General features: G+C 40.3%; 1 protein-coding gene and 1 long non-coding RNA gene across 5 annotated transcripts in view; both read right to left on the reverse strand.

Annotated features, from left to right (window-relative positions):
- Nucleotides 1–12762: 12762 nt before the first annotated feature.
- Nucleotides 12763–21376, reverse strand: part of BICRAL (BICRA like chromatin remodeling complex associated protein) — a 28185-nt gene continuing 19571 nt past the window's right edge. For all 4 annotated transcript variants that reach the window (XM_079968516.1, XM_079968518.1, XM_079968517.1 and 1 more), the window contains 6 exons: nucleotides 20938–21035; nucleotides 20159–20220; nucleotides 19880–20025; nucleotides 19622–19716; nucleotides 17877–17979; nucleotides 12763–16774 (listed from right to left, as the gene is read on the reverse strand). In XM_079968516.1, the coding sequence (XP_079824642.1) occupies nucleotides 15969–16774; nucleotides 17877–17979; nucleotides 19622–19716; nucleotides 19880–20025; nucleotides 20159–20220; nucleotides 20938–21035 (1310 nt within the window). In that variant the 3' untranslated portion in view covers nucleotides 12763–15968. The remainder of the gene's footprint in view (nucleotides 16775–17876; nucleotides 17980–19621; nucleotides 19717–19879; nucleotides 20026–20158; nucleotides 20221–20937; nucleotides 21036–21376) is intronic.
- Nucleotides 20364–20920, reverse strand: LOC307212108. The gene is made up of 2 exons (XR_013836834.1): nucleotides 20609–20920; nucleotides 20364–20439 (listed from the first exon to the last, which is right to left on the reverse strand). It is a non-coding gene; the product is annotated as an uncharacterized lncRNA (long non-coding RNA).

The following is a 21376-nucleotide window of genomic DNA, read 5'->3' on the forward strand; positions in this document are numbered from 1 at the left end:
CTTTGTCTAGGAGAAGACTGGCATGTCGCCCTTGGTGCTTATGTTGTTAAATCTGTCCACATTGATTGGTTCTGCCTGCAGGTCACTGCAGTTGCCCTTCATTTCAGTCCCTTGCTTGGGGCCTCACTGTTTATAATTAAGAACCTATTTCACTTGAATGGGAGAGAGAAAGGTATGGTAAATCTCATGCTTCTTTTTCCCTTCCTCCTTGTGTCTCTTAGGGTAGCCATATGACCTACAGTACCAGACCCTCCAAGTGTCCCTATTTCCCAGCGACAGTCCTGGATTTACAGAAGCCGTCCCGGTTTCTGATGTGAATGTGGAATGTCCCACTTTTCCTTAAAGGTAAAGGTAAAGGGACCCCTGACCATTAGGTCCTGTCGTGACTGACTCTGGGGTTGCGGCACTCATCTCACTTTACTGGCCGAGGGAGCCGGCGTACAGCTTCTGGGTCATGTGGCCAGCATGACTAAGCTGCTTCTGGCGAAACAGAGCAGTGCACGGAAATGCCGTTTACCTTCCCGCCAGAGCGGTACCTATTTATCTACTTGCACTTGACATGCTTTCGAATTGCTAGGTTGGCAGGAGCAGGGACCAAACAACAGGAGCTCACCCCGTTGCAGGGATTTGAACCACCGACCTTCTGATCGGCAAGTCCTAGGCTCTGTGGTTTAACCCACAGCGCCACCTGCATCCCCACTTTTCCTTAGGACATCCCTATTTTCATCGGAGAAATGTTGGAGGGTATGCAGTTATCCAACTCGCCCGGAGCCAAGGAGATAAGTAAATTACAACCCTGAAGACAGTTGAAGGCAGCCCTGTATAGGGAAGTTTTTTTTAAAATGTTTAATGTTTTATTATGTTTAGATAGATAGATAGATAGATAGATAGATAGATGATAGATAGATATTGATAGATGATAGATGATAGATAGATAGATAGATAGATAGATAGATAGATAGATAGATGGATGGATGGATAGATAGATAGATAGATAGATAGATAGATAGATAGATAGATAGATAATAGATAATGTTGGAAGCCACCCAGAGTGGCTGGGGCAACCCAGTCAGATGGGTGGGGTATAAATTAAACACATTACATTATGCAAACTAAAGCATGGCCATCCTTGGAAATTCACCTTTCTCTGAAATTTGTGGTGCACTTCTTCAGCCAAGTAATGTGCAGAGAAATGTAGATACTAGGATAAAGAAAGAATATAATTGCATATATTAATGTGACTAATACAGTGGTACCTCAAAAGGGATCCGTTCCAGAGGCCCGTTCGCAACATGAAAAGCCTGCAACCTGAAGTGCCACATCTGCGCAGGTGCGCAGCACGATTTGGCACTTCTGCGCATGCGTGAAACGTGACTTAGTGCTTCTGCACATGCACAAGCGGCGAAACCCAGAAGTAACCCTTTCTGGTACTTCCGGGTTGCTGTGGGATGCAACCTGAAAAAACATAACATGAAGCAAATGTAACATGAGGTATGACTGTATACCAAAAAAATGCATTTAACTGTTATGAGTTAGGGGGTAGGCTGTATGCCTGAGTCCCCTTCTAATTCCTGAATCCAAAATGGATTCAATTCCTGGAATAACCAGGCTAGCTTCCTGGTGAGATAATGGCTCTCTAAGTATGTGCCATTAAGGTAACAAAGAAAGTGGCTCTGTGCCAGACAGAAAATGGGTGGGCCTCCCTCCCTCAACACTGGTAGACAGAAAGACAAAGGCCAGGGTTGAGAGTTGAGTTATGTGAGCTAGAAGCTGGAAGCTGCAGGCTGGGCAGCTGGGAGAGGCAGAGTCATGCCTGATTTCTGCTGGAATCCAAGGTTGTGACTAAGTAAGACTTTGTTGGAGTGTTAATACTGGAGGCCCCTCCATTGTAGGCTCCAGTTGGATATATGTGTAAATAAATCATATATCATAAAGACACCACAGTCTCTGTTGTTCCTCATTCTGAGGAAACCAAACTCTGGGTAAGTGCCTGGAATCCCTGGAATCTCACACCGCTCAGAGATTGGGTTGGCATGCAACAATATTAAGGGAAATTGCTTTGTAGAAACATGAGTATTAGGCAAAATCGCATACAGATTTATGTATATTAGGAGAAATTCACACTAAAATGCGGGTGAATCCCCATGAGGCATTTTTTACTTAATTTTTAAAAAATGCAGACTGATGTGGGAATGTGGGGAACTGTACTTAACACAGGAAAAATGAGAAACTGAGAAAACTGACATATTTGTCTGCTATCCTTATTTCTGTCCCCTTGTGACTCATTCCACTGACAACAGACTAGAATTCAAGGGGTGGAATGAGCTACATTGCTGGTTAGTGTTTGTGTACAATAATAGTTATGACTTTAGAAACAGTCCAGTTGGCTATCAGGCAGTGACCCAAAAATGAGAGGAATATTCCTAAGGAATGGTATTCACCGCCACAAATTATAGCGTATGTCAGCTATTGGATAATTTTCTGATGTTAAAAGACCGAGGTTGCAATGAACATTCTGCATTTTGCAAATGATTTGCTTGAGGTTCGTCAACATTTTAGCGGTTTGCCATCTCCTGCTTCTCAGAGAACTGGGGAAGAATGCATTTTCTACAAGCAGTTTGTGGCCTGCAGTTCTCTACTCCAAGGTCAGAGTAGATACAACTCAGAGACTGTTGCTTTTTTAAGAGCATCATAAATATCTTCCCTCCATACTCCAAATACAGTGGTACCATGGTTTTTGAACGTAATCTGTTCCAGAAGACCATTCAAGTTCTGAAACGTTCGAAAACCGAAAACTCAATAGCCGACAGCTAGGCCTCAGGATCTTACACTCACCAGAAGCCGCGAAACACGTTCAACTTCTGAGGCGTGTTTGATAACCAAAGCATTTACTTCTGGGTTTACAGTGTTTGAAAACCAAAATGTTCATCAACGGAGATGTTCGAAAACCGAGGTACCACTGTATTAGCTAAGTTCTACCCTTTACTAAATTTAGGATTATGGGGAGTCTGCCTACCTCTAAACTTCATAACAAAGTGTAGTTCATGTACTGCTTCTGGAAGGAATCCAAATCTGTGCAGAAAGCCCTCTGATCATTCCAGAAATCACTGTGGACATCCCAACTGGCACCCATCTCTAGCCCTTGTCCTCTTCAGAGTCCTGTTGTGGGGAAGCCCAATGCTGATCTGTTTTTCTTGCTTTTCTTTCCACTGCTTCTCCTGGTGCCCGTCCAAAAAAAAAAAAAAAAAGCTTCCACTCTGCAAAGTTGCTTAAACCATTTTAACAACTGACCCAAGCAAGCAATGTCAATTTGAGAAACGACGTAAATTTGCCTCCCCAGTGACTTCATGAACCACAGATACATGTTCAAAAGATACGATTATGGATAAACACATTCCTTTCATTGCCGGCTGGCAGTTGACCCAGGTTTGGTTTGAATTACAGACCCATCAGACTGAAGCAAATAACTAAATGGAACGATATGGGCTCTTTTGAAGTGTGTGCAAATCAGATTTGAGTGATAATTAGCAACAGATAATTGAAGTCTACTGTTTATTTGCACATTTGCTGTTACTGACGAGCCGCTTGGATACAGACGTAGGGCAAAAACGAGCACGCTGAAAGCAGATGAAACTGAGTCATGGCTCCTACTTCCATACTCAGAGCAAACTACATCTTATGATGGAAAAGCTAGGGGTGATTTTCCAGGGGTTTTTTTGTTTACTAAATACAGTCACAGGGACACCATTTTCCTGATTTAACTTCCCTGCCCTCTCTCTCACACACACACACAAACCATATTCTCTGTAGGGTGAAAATACAGGCATAGTATAGATGCTTGTATATATTTTTTTCCCTCTGGAGCAAATTGCTTCAGCAGGGCAATTTAGACTGGGGAAGCATGCAGGGGGAAAGGGTTAAATGCTCCCATTCCCCCCACCCCCAACGCCCCCAGTCACATTAGCGGCCTCTCTCTGTAGCATGAGCTGCATTTAACTTTCAAACAAAGTTGAGAGGAAAATCACAGATCTCCCAGCACAGTGGGCGGGACTAGCCATTAGACAGTGAGCCATCTGCTGGTGAGCAGTGGAGAGGTATTGGGGGTGCTGGGGGACATGATTCTGTGTGCCACGTGACTTGGCCTGTGCCCGCCCACCAAAACTGGTCTGCTGCCCTCGGTTGCAGTCAGAGCTGTCTTAATCATAATAATAATATTTTACAGTACTTTATCCCGCCCTCCCCAGCCGAAGCCAGGCTCAGAGCGGCTAGCAACAGTAAAAGTAACACAGTTTACATAAAATCACAATCAATTAATTGAAATACATTCTAAAATCAATTCATTCTAAAATCAATTCAGAATCAAAATAATGGCAACCATTGGGCTAGAGTTCTATGAGGATTACCAAAGGAGGGGGTCAGACTGTGCCTTGGCCAAAGGCCTGGTTGATCAACATAGTATTTGTGAAAGAATTAGTTAGACGAACAAGAAAATAGTAACTTTACATGATTTACATGATTATCCATTTAGTTTACGATTTTCCTAAGCAATCTTTTGAGCAAGGTATGCATTAAAGCAGAAAAATTACATTTGTGACCATAAAAATGCAATATGACCCTATGTATTTTCATTCCAAAATAACTTTAGAATAAATCCAGAATAACTCTAGTAGCTTGTATCAGTAATTGCCTTCTGTTAATTAGCTGAATTAAGCCTTTGAAACATTTAAGCATATGCAGTGCCAGGGTGCATAGATTCGCCTGGCGCCGCCCCGCCCCCCCGGTTGCCCAGTCCCAGGCGCGCAGGAGGACGGAGCTAGCTGGCCACCGCAGCGTCTTGTTGGCTCAGTTGCCCCCGAACTTGCGGCACAGAACAGCCCGCAGCAGAAGAGCCCGCCACACTGCTCCGACGGACGGGTGGGCTCTTCCCTGGACTCAACTCTTGGGCCCCGGACTCTTGACCTGCCGACCCTGAGAGCCTGGCACCCGGGTGCCCCGCACCCCTAGAGCCTATGGGTAAGACGGCCCTGGTTGCAGTGGTGGGCACCACAAGTGCTCAGGTAAGATTCAACTGTAAGATAGGCTATGGTACTTGGCTTTGGCTGATAAACTTGCACAACACTGTAGAGCGTTGCATGGAAAATTAAAATAAGATACTTTCACTGCTGATTGGTTTATGTTTATTTCTTTTATTAACTGTCCCCCAGAGGAACCTCAACCCCGAGTAACTCATACGTCTTTTCGGCTTGGTTATTTAATGTAACATGCTGCTATTATTTTCTGCCTTATAGACATTATGACTGCACCTTTTATTGTTGTTTGTATTCTTTCATGTTATTCTTAATAAAAACATAAATTATGTAAAAAAAAATGTGGAAAATTTCACTTGCACTGAAAAAATACTTCAGTGTGTGAAATGTGGCGAGATGCTAGCAAATTTAAGTTTGGAACCATCATAGGTGTTGAGGTATTTAGAAACAATGTGTGCCAGTTTTTTTTTAAAAAAAAACCAGCCACTTGATCATTATTTTTCAAAAAATGGATGGACAAACAGCTTTTGAAGAGCAAGAAAACTTTGCTGTATCTATGACAGAAAGGAAGAATGGGCTGGCACAGCTTGTTCACAAAGCCACTCCAAATGCAACTTGGATTCACCACTTTCTGCACTAGCTTCCAAATATATGACCGAAGTCCCACATTCTGTTCTAGGAAATCATGTGAAAATTGTTGATTTCATTCAAAACTTCAGTTACAGATAGGTAGCCGTGTTGGTCTGCCATAGTCAAAACAAAATAAAAAAATTCCTTCCAGTAGCACCTTAAAGACCAACTAAGTTAGTTCTTGGTATGAGCTTTCGTGTGCATGCACACTTCTTCAGATATCTGAAGAAGTGTGCATGCACACGAAAGCTCATATCAAGAACTAACTTAGTTGGTCTTTAAGGTGCTACTGGAAGGAATTTTTTTATTTCATTCAAAACTGGTACTCATGATAGAAGTTCAGTGCCAAGAATTGGGTTCCAAACACAACATGTTTTTTACACATAGAAGTGAAATGATAGTCACAGGGGAAAGTGCTCACAAGGCTATTTGAACTGAACCATGTGCTTCTTCCTTAACCTTTATAAGGAAACAAACTGTTCAGTGTATCCCTCAGTTCGCTTTGTTAACAGTTATCAGTAGAAGAACCTTCTACAAAAAGAATGGATTGCATTTCTGCTGGTTGCAGCTTGTTAAACGATTGCTGAAAATTGGAAGGGCTTGGATAATTTGCAGTTATCTGTTTGGAGACAAAATGTCCGGATAATAATAATAATAATAATAATAATAATAAATTTTATTTATACCCTGCCCTCCCCTGCCAAGACCGGGCTCAGGGCAGCTAACACCAGGTAAAACAATTGATTAAAATACAACTTAAAAACAAGATTAAGTACAACATTAAAATGCAGCCTCATTTCAGTAGAAACTCAAATCAAAAACTTTTGGGGGATGAAAACGTCAAATCTTCACCAAGGCCAACTATCCAGACTGGTCCTACGTGGGCCAGAAAAAAGCCAGGGAAATCCCCAAATAGGAGTTCCATCACAGAAGGAGAAAGGAAGAAGGAAAGAGGGGGAGGGGATCAAGTTGACTCCAAGCCAAAGGCCAGGCGGAAACATCGAATGGATAGCAAATGAAAAAGGACTTTATAGAAATGTGGCATGCCTTTATAACATATGTATCAGAAAACGATTCAGACATGCAGCCTCCAATAATGCATTTCCAGGTGTGGCAGGGTGTATTTAGCTAACCGCTAAAACTTATTCTCGCATTGTATGGGAGTTTACTATGTGCTCCCAGTTGTTCCTCAGCAAGTGGGGCTCACAGTGATGGGTGATGGCTTTGAAGTTCTCCGTTTACAAGCACAGTTTGAACCTCCACAATATTCATTTAGGAAAACATCAGAAGGTTTTCTATTGGGAATAGTGCCAGGAAGTCTAAAGGAAGAGGACAAGACATTATATTTATATGCAACAGTAGCCGCAAGGCTAGTGATTGTAAAAAAAAATGGAAAAGTGGTATAACACCAACAAAAATACAGTGGTGCCCCGCAAGACGAATGCCTCGCAAGACGGAAAACCCGCTAGACGAAAGGGTTTTCCGTTTTGGAGGTGCTTCGCAAAACGAATTTCCTATGGGCTTGCTTCACAAGATGAAAATGTCTTGCGAGTTCCTGCGGGGGGTTTTTTCCTCCCCCCCCCTTTTTCTAAGCCGCTAAGCCGCTTATCAGCTGATCCGCTAAGCCGCTTATCAGCTGATCCGCTAATCCGCTAAGCCGCTAATGGGCTTGCTTCGCAAGACGAAAAAACCGCAAGACGAAGAGACTCGCGGAACGGATTCTTTTCGTCTTGCAAGGCACCACTGTAGAGTGGCTTGCCAAATTATTGAAGTATTACAATATATCCAAAACAATGGGAGAAATCGGAAGGATCCCAAAAGAGATGATAGACAAGGACCGGAAGGTGTTTAAAGGATATTTGCAAAATCATATTGAAAAATCAGAACTCCTATTAGAATAAATAAGTTCCGTTATAAATACTGAAATACTAAATAAGATTTTCTGTTACAATGTGTAACAGAAAAAGAAGCAAAAAGTTCATTTAAAAGTGTGTGAAAGAAAGTAATAGAAGTGGAAAGAAATTGCAATTGAGTAGATTGGAAGTCTAACACAAGGGTGGGGTGAGGGGTGGGGGATGGTGGTGGGAAAAGGAAGCATGTGTGGGTATGTATGAATATTTTTAAGGACTGTATGAAATGTATGTTTGTTTGTATATTCGTAATATGTATGTATTAATGTTGAATTATTTTAATAAAATAAATATATATTTTTTTTAATGAACCTACAAAATCACCCATTTAGCTTTCGTTATCGGCTACCATCCCCAACAGGCAGTTGACACAGGAAGAAGATATGAGATCAGGCAAAGGAGGGCTAAAAACTCAGCCTCGCCCCAAAGTCTATGCATTTATGCGCTGCATGAAACCAACACCTGACTAGGGCTCAAGAGTGTCTAGATTAGTAACATGACTTAGTTCAAAGTGCTGGTTTTGACCTATAAAACCTTACAGCCTTATATCAGGACTCCAATACCTGGACCCTGCATTCATCATCAGAGGCCCCTCTTTGTGTGCCCCCTTGGAGAGAGATGCGAAAGCGAGCAACACAAGATTGGGCCTTTTCAGTGGTGGCTCCCCAACTGTGAAATGCTCTTCTCAGAGAGATGCACCTGTACCATCACTTTAGTGCCCGGTGAGAACATTGTTATTTTTGCTCTTAATTGGTGTTCATCTTTTAGTTGAGTGAAGGCAGGTGTGCCCTTTTTATGCTACTGCAGACTGAGCACGTTCAGTTAATATATATTCTTTAATCTTTTGATTAAATCTTTTTAATTAGGTATTGAATGCAACACTTTTTGTAGCGAACAACAAATACATATAATGCATATTAACGGGCTCTGATTCTAAAAAATCAAAACAGGCAAAGATTGGTATAAACATTTTTATATCTACAGTATACAGCTTGTCAAAAGGTAATATAGTTTCTCCCTCTAGTGGTAAGATTGAAAACTCAAATAAACCTGCATCAATTGTGGATAGATAGATAATCTTCTCTTTGCATGGACAGGTGGAGTCCCCAGATTCCCCCCCCCCCCCCCCGTCATGTGGAATAACGACTCAAGACAACGTGCTATGGGATTAAATTGGCCACAACTTTATTAAATTTCAAATGTGGGTAGACCTTGGCTCAGGCATTGGGCGTTCTCCCCCCACCCCCCAGTCCCCAGCCGGGGACCTAGGGAGCTTCAGGGTTATCTAGTGGGGGGGGGGATGGGCCGGCTCTGGAGAACATATGTTGAAGCAGAGATAGCCGCCCCCGTTACGCCGCCGCCGCAGGGGAGAGCAATGACGACCTTTCAGCGTACGGTCAAAGCCTCCCTTCAGAAAACCCCTTTAACGGGGAACCCTGGTATCGCCGCCGCAAAGAGGAAGATGGACTAAAGGATTTCGCCTAAGGCCTGATACCGCCAAAGTTGTGACATTTTTGCTACAGGAAAGGCGAAACCTGCCAATGCAGGGAAATTCCTTTCCGGCCCTTTAACAGCGAACTTAACGTAGCAGCGCCCGCATACCTGTGAAGAAAAGTTAACCTGCAAAACCTATGAAGAAAAAACCTGCAAAATAAGACATTAACTGAGGGTGGGTAGGGTGGGAGAAGCTCTGGAGCCAAGTGAGGATTCCCAGGTAAGATCCTCCCTCTATTGTGTGGGCAGGTGGTCCCTCCCCTACCTGGCCTGGTCTCCTTGGCAACGCTTCCCCCAGGTGGGATTGGACAACTGACTGAGGTAGGCGGAGACCTCCAGGTATCCCACCTGAGGGAAGGCAAAGCCAAGCCTATGCTGATGGGGCCGCTCCAGACCTAGGGCTGCACGCGTCCACGCAAAGGGCGCCCCCCATTTTAAGCGGGGAGTGGTCATTCTTCAACAGACAAAAAACCTATGTATCATTATTTCTAATAGCGAGGCCAACCTAGTTTTTATAGAGTTCACAGCAAATTGTTTCCTGATTTTTAGTTCAGAAAGGCAGCAGAGAGTGCAAATAAACAACCAGCATTTACCAGTAATCCAACTGGTCATCTGTAGCATTTATCTTCTCGCTTTCTCTCCGTTTCTCATTTTTCCAAATTTAAGTTCAGTTCTCCACATTTCTACATCAATTTGCAATGTTTTTTAAAAAATTATCCTGCTAAAAATTAATCAGAATTTTAGTCAGATTTCTCCTAATATACATTAGTTTGTATGCAATTTTGCTGATATGTGGTTTTTTGCAAAGCAATTTCCCCTAATTCAATCCATTTTTGTATGGTATTTTCACTAATATAGGCACATTTTACCTTAGCATATACATTCTTGCACACATTATTTGGCTGGAGAACTGCATTGCAAAAATCGGGAAAGTGTAATTTCCAAGGATTTTCTGCTTATTTATTCATTAGTCCTCCGTTCATCCCACACTTCCTCATTTCCCCATCACATTTCAAACGCACAAAAGTCAGGTTTTTTGTTTTTTAATGTGGCTTGGTTGCTGCAGGCAACATGGCACTTTGATCCACTTGAATTGTGCAAAAGTGTGCTGAAATCCTTCAGCAAAATATTGACAGTCTGGAAAACTGACTTAACGTTCTTAAAGAGAATGAACGATGTTCAACCTGCCACTTGCCAGCAGATGGCAATAGAGTGATGCTGAATTCATTGCAAATGCTTCATCAACTGCAGGTCCTCTACAGAATTTCCTTCCCCCACCTCTCCCTATAAAGCAGTTTATTTATCTGAGGCTTCCTCATATGAATGGCTGTTTCCTTGATTATCGTACTTAATTTGCTGCAAGTAGGATACTGAACAGTCAGTAGATGCAATTCAGTAGATCTTCCCAAAGATGCGGTAGCACGCGATCTGGATACCAGTTCAAATCTTGGCAGAGTGTCCCGTAATAAGATTCCTTTACACCCATGTAACTGCAGCTCCACAATCACACAGCGAAATATTTGTGTAAAGTGGGTTTATACTGGATTGCAACAGAGGAGAAGGAGGAGTTTGGATTTGATATCCCACTTTATCACTACTCAAAGGAGTCTCAAAACGGCTAACATTCTCCTTTCCCTTCCTCCCCCACAACAAACACTCTGTGAGGTGAGTGGGGCTGAGAGACTTCAAAGAAGTGTGACTAGACCAAGGTCACCCAGCAGCTGCATGTGGAGAAACGGAGATGCGAACCCGGTTCACCAGATTACGAGTCTATCGCTCTGAACCACACTGGCACAGGAGACAGCCCCTGGAGCTTTAACAGCTGCATGCCCCACAAGAGGTTCATTCTGCCTTGAAATAAATCTTTTCGTGTGGCAGGACTTATTCTCTGGAACTCCCTGCCTATTGATATTAGGCAGGCATCTTCAAAAAGACGTTTTTCAGCTATTTTTAAGGGAAATTGCCCAAAACGACACTGCCAACACGGGTTGCCATATGTCCAGATTTTCCCGGACATTTTAACGATTTCTGCTCAGACACTGCTTCTGACTGCAATATTCTGGGTATGTACGGGAAAAATTCTGGACGTATGGCACCTCTAGCTTTCCTGCTTCATGGATTGAGAAGGGCTAACTTCTGGACTATGCAGAATTAGATAAATTAACAGGAAGTATTCGAAACCTGCGGGATCAGAGATTCTTAGAGGAGTGGAGTAAATATTTGAACTATTTGAAAAGCAATTATGATAACCAGATTACGCTAGTAGGACTGCAAGAATTTCTGTAAGGACTTTGTGAAATATTGCAAGGAAGACTTTGAAAAGAATTATTAGTTAAGGACAATTAAAAGTAATAGAGAAATTAAGAAATGCAGAACAGTTTTTAACTGTTGTGTTTTTGTACGCAATATTTTGCAGCCCTGCAGCTTCTTGGCGAAGGACGGCTAAGAAATAAGTTAATAATATTAAAATTAAGAAGACCGGGGCGATGGTGGGTGAACGACGAGGCCTTAGGCACTGCACAGGCTGCTGTTCCATATACCCCAGCTGGTGAGGTTAATTTTTAAACAGTTGGTGAAATGTTGTCAGGCAAGTAGTTCTTTGGCCTAAAGAACTGTATTGCCTCACCTTTTAAGACCAGTGAAGGGATGACTGCTGTAGAATAAATGAATACAGCATATAGCAGATCAGGATGGTCTATTCAGCTGCATGTAATGGTGGAACAGGGACAGAAATATTTTGTATGAGAATAGGAATGGGTCATCATCATCATCATCATATTTATATCCCATCCATCCGACTGGGTTTCCCCAGCCACTCTTGTGTATTTCCCCAGCGCTTATGAGAAGTGCTAAGACTAAAGAGCCTTACTGGATCTGGTGGCCAAAGGCCTTTCTAGTCCACCATCCTGTCATCACATTGGCTAACCACGTGCCAATGAGAAGCCCACAAACAGGAACCAAATGAAACAGCCCTCTCCCCTCCTTGGGTTGGCATCATGAAAGCAGGACATTGGACTAGATGGGTCTTTAGCCGGACACAGAACTTTGGTTGCGTTCTTAGGTTCTTACTTACAAGTCCCACTGCTATACTGCAGTATACTGCCTCCAACATTAGAAGCAAAAACATATCCTTATTCCATGAATTTGTCTAATCCTCTTTTAATGCCATCTCAAGTGGTGGTCATTACTGCATCTTCCACAAATTCAACAAAATATGCAGCGTGAAAAGGTACTTTTTCTGTCTTGAATTTTTCAACATTCGGCTTCATCAGATGGCTTGAATTAACAGACAGAAAGAAAACCTTTCTTTCTCTGTACCGTGTATATAATCTTATAGACCTGTCTTGTCTCCACCTAATCTCTTCTTTTTCCTGAAGTACAAAATGTTGTAACCTTTCCTCACAGGAGAGCTGCTCCAGTCCTGGGATCAATTTTGCTGTCCCTTTCTGAACCTGTTCCAGCTCTGTTGGAGAATAGCTAAAGCCTATGAATTAAGTTACGCAGGTCTTGGTCTGATCAGTGTCTAGCTGAGAATCCACTTAGAAACCCGTATATATTTGTTTTTAATACCATTTTGGGAGGAAACCAGGATATAAACTTAATAAAAATATACTGCCCCTGTGATACTTGAAACTAAAAAAGAAATCCTTTTCAAAACCTAGTTATTAATCTTGGGTAAATCAAGACAATCACAGATAACACATTTTTCCCAAATCTTTGGCTGTATTGCAATGGTTGTTTCAATTCGTAGTCTCCAGCTAAACATTTCCTATCCATGGGTTAACAATATATTTTACCAACGTGTTGTCTTTTAACAGTATTTATCCAACATAACAAAATAAACTGCAATTTGTTATACTTTTTTTTACAAAACATTTTATAAATATTTTTACAAAATGTATACAAAGCAATTTCAAGTGAGACATACTATACAAATGAAAGTATTTAAGCAAATAAAATCCATACCACACTGACAACAAGTGACACATCCTCTTTCAGTAAAGTCAGTCTGTAAGGCCTCCCAAATCTAACAGCTCAATTATGCTGACATTGTTGAATCAGGTTTTTTTTTTATAGTTGTCAACTAAAATTTTCTTTTAACCTTATCGACAACATGGAAAGACATCCAGGAAGTAAAGAGACCAATCCTACAAAGCAGTTATGCACAAATAAATGGTCTTCACTGGACTCAGGACCATGTGCTGCGTAACAAATTCACACTTTTTTTTTTACAACAAAAATATTTTTACTGCATTACCAATTAAAATATTCAGAGCTCTAAAACCAAGTTCAATAAATAAAATACATTAGCTACCGTAGGTTAATTTAGCTGAACTTTGTTCAGTGGGTACCCAGCATAAATGTTGGAATCAATATAGGTGGAATTTAATCCACATATGATGGAAGTGCATTTCAGATGTCTCAGCTAAACCTTTATCTAAAAGTAAACTCTCACATAATATTCAAAATGTGTAAGCTTTGTTTTGGTATTTAGGTTCAGAATATTCTGTACAGCTGATAAGAAACTTTATTCTGTGAGATAAAACCAAAAGAAGACAAATTTACAAGTATGTATCAAATTTATCATTCTTCCAATCAGATTCTAGATCAATTGATTTCTGTGACTGGTGCAACATACGCCCTGCTTTCTTAGACATCTCATTATGGTTACAGTTCAATGAATTTATTCTTTGCAGCATCTTGATGGAAAGGTAGCTGCTGCACTATCATTGATAAGAAAGCAAGTACAGGACCCATGCCTACAAAAATGAACCAAAGTGGCAATGCTGTCTTCGTGGAATGTGGGGTTTCACAAATATTTAAAACTGGCACTTTAAAAAAAGTGGTAATAAAAACAAAATTTTTAAGCCCCCCGTCTTTCTAATCCTATTAAGAGTGAACAGAACATTAAGTTGCATTACTATTTTGCTGAATTTGTTTGTGTTTTATTGTTCTATAGTTATTCTGTTTCAACACAAGGTCGGTGGTAGTGTTTTGTGTTTACTTAAAGAGCAGAATATGGCTCTAATGCTACAATAAAATCGGAGCGAAGAAAGCAAAATTCCGCCCTTTATCTGGGCGCTCTGGCAACCCAACTGACAACCACAGTTTGTTACTCTTGCTGTGTGCCACAGCTCCATGGAGCTCCACACAAGCATGGAAGAGGAAGCTCCCCAAAAGCAGTACTGGGAATGCTTGAATTCCAAACCTCTGTATGCACACAGTTATCACTGGGCCGAGGCTGCTGCACCTCAGGGCTCTAAGGCTATGACGATATCCATAAGGAAGCTTTTGAATATGGTTATAAGGGGAAGCTGCAGAGAGATTGCTTTACAAAAAAACACACCTCTTGGGTTTTGTTTTTAGCAGGCATACATGCCACATCCCTCTTACTAATGGCACAAAAGCAATGTACCTAGAAGCACTGGTGATGGTGGTAGAATAATTTCTAAAACACACAGGAAGAATGGGGAAATGCCATGGGTTAAAATAATAAATAATTATATTGTCATGATGACAACTAGCCAAATGCAAACATGCTAGGGGTTCCTTTGGCTCTAGATCTTGTATTAAATGCCTTTAGAGATAAGCTTGGATTCAGGGACTCTCCCGTTGGTTGATGAGGAAAAAGTGACATTTCCTGATTATCCCTTCCCCTGCAGCCCTATGAAAATCCACTCCAGATGCGGGTTGGGAAACCCTTTGGAACAATTTGGGAAATGGTACTGAGCATTGTAGGAGGAAGGAAGAATCTGCAAAAGTTGCAGCCTCCTCCGCCATCAGGATTCTCTACTGGATTAAAAGCCTTCCATGAACAGAAGACAAAGTCCAAATTTGCAGACGGCAAATTCTAAATTCAACCTATAATTTTTTAATGGGATAGAAAATTAACTTTGGTTTGTACATATTTTGGTAACTATAACTGCTGCTACAGATGACAGACATTCTTGAACAGCAAGAAGCAGAAATAAGCAAACAGCAAACACTGGCCTTTAAATTGTTCGGATTAAGGCTGTTATCTCCTTAAATTATAAACTACTACAATGATTTCCAAATAAAAGTGCTTTTGACACTTGGTCTAGAAAAAATTATACCACATCAGAAAGATTAAGTTTGACTATATCCAATTAGAAAATGAAAAAGCTCTTCTTGATGAAACTAGTGTGTGTGTGTGTGTTTATATATATACATTTATGTGTGTCTATACAGAATTTTATGGCTATATTATAGCCTCTTTGTATACAATTTTCCATCTACTAGCTTCTTAGACTAGCATGTATCATTTTACGCAGTGCTGAAAGTGACAAAAACTATACAGTGTAATTCAATACAGCAAATTCCTATGTAAGATACTTGTTTCTGCTCATTGAGCATAGAAAAGCACTTTAAAAGTATAAAGCCCTGTAAACACTGACACCATTTTCTCTCCTTCCAATTCCTCTCTCTCTGTTCCAAACCTCAAGAGATAGGCATTTCTAAACAGAGGTACTGTGGAATTTTTTTAGCCCCAAATATTAAATCTCAAAATCAAGTGATAGTGGGCGGAGGCAATGGATATTTTCCTATTAAATGCAACATTCCTAACATTTTATTTAAGAAACCTGTTACTAGACTGTGATTGTCAGCATATTATCTTGTTAACTTAGGGCCTAGTGAACTGCAGTTTCATTAAACTGCAATGTTAAAACGATCAGCAAAGCTGTATCATAATGTGTAGGCCCTACCAGATAGCTTTCTCTCAAGGGTTTACATTACTGGACACCTCACTGTAACCACAATGAGTATTGCTTTCAAACACAAAACAGAATCTACTTTAGAAAGGGTAACCTTTGACATTTGTCAGGCTGTTCTTGTGGTGTCATTCACATTTACTTCTAAGAGAAATATGTCCATGGTACTGTAACTATTAACACTCTAAGATACTATTTACAGCAGCTTCTAAAAGAGAGTCTGTTTCTACAACACCTTCACTGTGGTCTGGAATAAATTTCTCCAGGCAGTTTTCTTGTGAAGAAATAAGCGAAAAGTTTGGATATTCTAATTCTAGGGAGCCACTGCTGGTTGCTTCGCTCTGTGGCTGCCTCCCAGTCTTTTTCAGTTCCAATATGTTTTTGAATGTAGTCTCTAAACTCTTATTGAGCAGCAAATCCTTTTGGGGTTCCCCAGAACCTTTCAAATTGTCTGGATGCAAATCCTCATTCTTTGGAGAACTCCGAGGAGTTTTGTCTTGGAGGGAATGATTATATGTTGTCTCTGAGTGAGAATCAACTGTGTTCCGACATGTTTTATTATGCGTACCATGATCTACACTTGATAAGGTTTTTGACGAATGATCTTCAGAACCTAAAGAGTTTTCATTTGACTTTCCTGGATTTTTGCCAGCAATTTTTTGTTCTGAATCAGCCATATGTTGGCTTTCAGGAGAGGAGCTTGTTTTCTCAAATTTTAAAGCTTTTGCAAGGCTTTCTGATTTTTTAACAGAACTGTTTCCTTGTTGTGAACTCATAATATTGTTAGGCACTACTTGAAGTTTGCTGTGATTTAAAGACTCTGCTGTGCTTGAACTTGATCTGTCTTTGATTTGGGTATTAGCAGTCTGGTTTTGAGACGCTGAACATTTGTTAGATTGATGATCACTTTCAGACGGCTGTGTTTCATCAGCGATCTTGTCAATTTGTGTGGATGGACAACAAAAGTCTGCTAGAAAACCATCTGAAATTTGAAAGCAAGCACTTTAGTAAAGAATTGTGACATATCATGGACAGAAAAACAAGGAATGGAGTAGCTTTCAATCTTTTCAGAATTAGGACCCACACACTTTCAGACCCTCTGAATTTTGTTACCATATAGCTGTATGGTATTGCTGTTGGGACCCACTTATCAAGGTCTGGCGGCGACCCAGCTGTGGTGCCAGCCCACTAGCTGAAGACCATTGAATAGAATAACTAAAGCATATGGTTTTAGTGGGTTTCAGGTCCTGAGCTAAGGGGAATTCAGGTTAGTGTTAACCATGGTTAAGGTCTAGGCCACTGTTTCCCTTAACTACAATTAAAACCAGAAAAAGGGAATTTGCTCCAGAGAGAGGAAGCATGCGCTGACACATGGGGTTACAGGTAACCATGATTATATGTGCACCAACCCACTGTTGATTAGTTCTGTTTTCAACTTTATTTATTTTTGTTTGTAAACTGGCAAAAAAGTATGTGTAGTCAACTTAAAGTGTAACAGACTGGAGTTCCATCTCTCTGGACAGAACTGTTCATTTGAATGCAAATGAATTCATATATACATTTTCACTTTATAAATGTAACACTGTTTTGTATATTAACTGCTAACAGTGTGGTCCTACCCATATCTACTTAGAAGCAAGTCCTATTGAGTTTAATTGGGCTCCCTCTCAGATAGGTTGGTATAACATTGCAGCTTTAATCATGCAGAATGTATTTAAAGTTCTTAAATAAATAAATAAATAAATAAATACAATTTAGGTTAGACAAGGATGTCAAAATGATTGGGTTTCCTCTCCCCCTATCAAAAAAAAGGTGTATTTTTCCTGCAGCACCCAAGTTTACACAGTTGTTGCATCTCTATGTCTGACTCACAAATATAAATCCTTCCTGCGTTCTAATTTTACTTATGGCAAAAAAAGCCACTGTTATAAATATTAAAATCATTTCTCTGTATGGTACAGTGCTAGTCTATACATGTCTACTCAGAAGTAAGACCTAATGAGTTCAATAGAACTTACACGCAGGTTTATTTGTATAGGACTGCAGCCGAAGCTGCTTTCATTTCAAATGGTTGTGTTACCTACCAGGATCTACTATTGCGAGGCGTTTATCCCGGGAAAGAGTTTGCCTTTCTTCCTGGTTAAACATCCTGTCAATCATGACCATTTCTGCAGAAGGATTTATCCTCTGGAAAAGAAACAAACCAAGTAATTTCTACAATTAACAACTTTAGCTTTTACTTGCAAGGAGCAGCATGAAGTTTCCTAACAATACTATAAAACAGAATGCTAAGTTCAACAGGCAAACTGAGGTTGCAAGTTCATTATGGGGGTTATTTTTAAAGAAAAACTGGCGTTTTTGTGTATTATGAATACACATATTTGTTTTGGAAAACTGGTTTGTTAGGAAAAGTTACTTAAACATAGGAAAAAAAACTATTTTTATAATATTATTGTTCCATATCAAAGTGTTTGTGCAGCACAGCTCTATGTATTTTGAATTGGAAGTGATTTCATTCTGAATTCAGTGGGGCTTTACTTCAAAGTGCACACAGGATTGCAGCCCTAACTTTGCAGGTAATAACTTTGCTTAAATATGCCAGATCTGAAAGTGTGTGCATGTTTTGTAAAACATGGTTTTGTAAAAGCCATGAGGTGGTATTTTCTTTTTAAAGAGGCCTCTATAAAAAATGAAGACTGTGGGCTGGTACACAAGTAACACTAAATCAGGGATTACCAACCCAGCACCCATGGGCACCATGGTGCCCCATGAAGGCTTTCACTGCTGCCTCTGCAAAGTCCCCCAGACGCATAACTTTCAATTTAAAAAAAGAAGCACTTCTCTATCCCACCTAAAATTGAAGTTATGGGGCAAATATGCAGGTACTTTCCAAGCAATTTCTGTGAAATGCAAGTGAGTGTGATGTGGCCAAATTGTGTATTTTTCCTGGTACTGATTAATGTTCCCTGTTGTGATGAGATAGCAACATCATCAGCGTCCATGTATGTAATTGCTACAAACAACTCTCTGTTTGCATGGGCGCTGCGTTCCGGGTCACTGTATATGCCAGTAACAGTGACTCCCCCAAAGACATCAGTGATCAAGCAGCGATAAAAGGCATCAAGTGGTCCTTTAGGTACCCAAAATCCAAGTTGTTACAGGCGTTGTAAATTAATACTGGAATCTTGAACTTGGCTCAGTAGTGTATGAGCTCCCAATAGAAGCTTTTAAGCATCATTTAGGTTATGGCAATAGTTTGTCCCTACCAACTGTCTAGCTGCAGCATTTTGCAGAAGCTGATGCTTCTGGACCAGACCCACTGGCCACCTCACATAGAACGTATTGCAATAATAGAATATTGAGTTTACCAATGCATGAATCATTGTGGCCAGGCTATTATCAACAAATAGTTGAAAGGATTAAATTATCGTGCAAATATGCCTGCTCAGACCTTTCTGTTCCTGTACATTTATCCCTGATGGGCTAGGAGAGTTCTTCTGAGCAAGCTTACCTTGTGAAGGGAGACCAACCCCAACCCCCGCTCACATTTTTTGAAATTTATTAAGACTTCTGGGGAGGGGGGAACATGGTAGAAGTCAAAAAGCTCTCACCCAGTGAACTTGTCAACACAAGATGATAACATTATCTGTTTAGTGAAATCTATTGTTAGTGCTAAACATTCCTAAGTACCACATGTTGAGAGATACGGGCCATGGAATTAGATGAAAGCTGCACATTGCTGTGTTACAATAAAGTAAGCCATGTGGGATAAGATGCACAAATCCATAATATACACACATGCACACGTATTTTTTTTTATTAGTCTTACCATAGCATCTTCCAAGAGCAGACATCTGTATTTATTTAACATTGCCTGTGTTCTTTTCAGGAGCTGTGTGGCTACAGATTCAAATTCATTATCCACTGGAAAGGTGAAGAAAATACATTTAGAATAGTACTTCTTAACAACTAAAATAGTCATTTAAAGCATTTGATTCTTACTGCCTAGTACAATATATAACATTTAACTGGTATAAAACCCCAGAAGCTTAGCATTTTCATAACCATTTGGAGAGCAAAAAAGTACCTTTTCTTAAATCCTCTTCTGTTGGCAGTGATCCCTGGCACACATGATATGAGAGGAGTCTCTGGACTGCATCATTTAAAGATCTGAACTGAGTTTTATCAGGAGTCACAGCATGTGCCTGGTCCTTCTGTAGCTGCTGTAGAATACTAATGGGAAGATTGCTATTGTCAGTTGTTTACAATAGCACCACATGTGTGTAACAACTTGACAAAATTTGAGGGAGGGAAAGAGAGGAAGAAATGTCTAAAGTAAAAGGATGCATAAAAGGAAACAACTTACAAGGCTCCTTTTGTTAGTTGTTTAGCAGCAGGCCTCTTTTGTCCAATTGTATGGCCATCGACCTAGATTCAAAACGTGCATCAAATACACTGGGCTAAATTTCTTTTATAAAAATCAATTATACAGTTGTGCATATCATCCAACAGAAATAAAAATGGCCTCAAAATCTCTTTAAGATAATAAAATTATGGGGTGTTTTTTAAAAAAATAATAATTCTTAAATGCATTTTGTATAGACTGCATTACCAATATGACCAGATTTTTGGATTTTCAAAAAGGCACTTTTTAATCTTTTGAGATACTAAGAAAATAAAACAACAGCATGGCTGTATACGCCTGAATATATGCATCTGACAGATACAAAGGCAATAATCCAATGCACACTTTCATGAATAAGCCCCATTAAACTCAGAAGCATTTATCTCCAAGGAAATAAGAACAGGATTGGACTGCATATTTTGCAGCCTGATCCAAAGACAGCACATGACTAGAGCTTACAGTGCCAACAGATATGCTAACACAGCCTTCTCCAACCTTGTGCCCTCCATCTTATTTGGACTCCAGCTACCGTCAAGCTTAGCCAGCACATATTCATTTAATATTTAAAAGTGATGGGATATTTAGTATATACTATCATGGATTTCCTCTCACAAATGACCAATGGAAAGGTTATTATATTCTATGTAGAAAATAGTACAAACAAGAAATGATTGGTGCACTATTAGCCTTTTCAGGTACATTCAAGGGCGGAGGGTGGGAAAGGGGAAATTGCCTCCTACCTGTACATTTGTTTGGGCAGATGATCCTACTGCTTTTTCCTGGTGTGTCAGTGCTGTGCCTATAGGCTGCTGTATGATTTTGCCCCCAGTATCTTGTCCTATAAGAAGATATATTATGAAGATTCTTTAACAATCCCCTATACAATAATTGGAATCTTCTGTCTAGTTATGTCACAGAATGATTTAAAATTAATTTGCACGTAGGCAAACGTATTTAAATAGCAATGCTTTAACAAAACTACTGTAGGCCCATACAAAACACAAATACAGTGGTACCTCGGGTTAAGAACTTAATTTGTTCTGGAGGTCTCTTCTTAACCTGAAACTGTTCTTAACCTGATGCACCACTTTAGCTAATGGGGCCTCCTGCTGCCGCCAGGCCGCCGGAGCACGATTTCTGTTCTCATCCTGAAGAAAAGTTCTTAACCTGAAGCACTAT

This window comes from Podarcis cretensis (genome assembly GCF_951804945.1).
Source record: "Podarcis cretensis genome assembly, chromosome: 3".
Classification (NCBI taxonomy): Eukaryota; Metazoa; Chordata; class Lepidosauria; order Squamata; family Lacertidae; genus Podarcis; species Podarcis cretensis.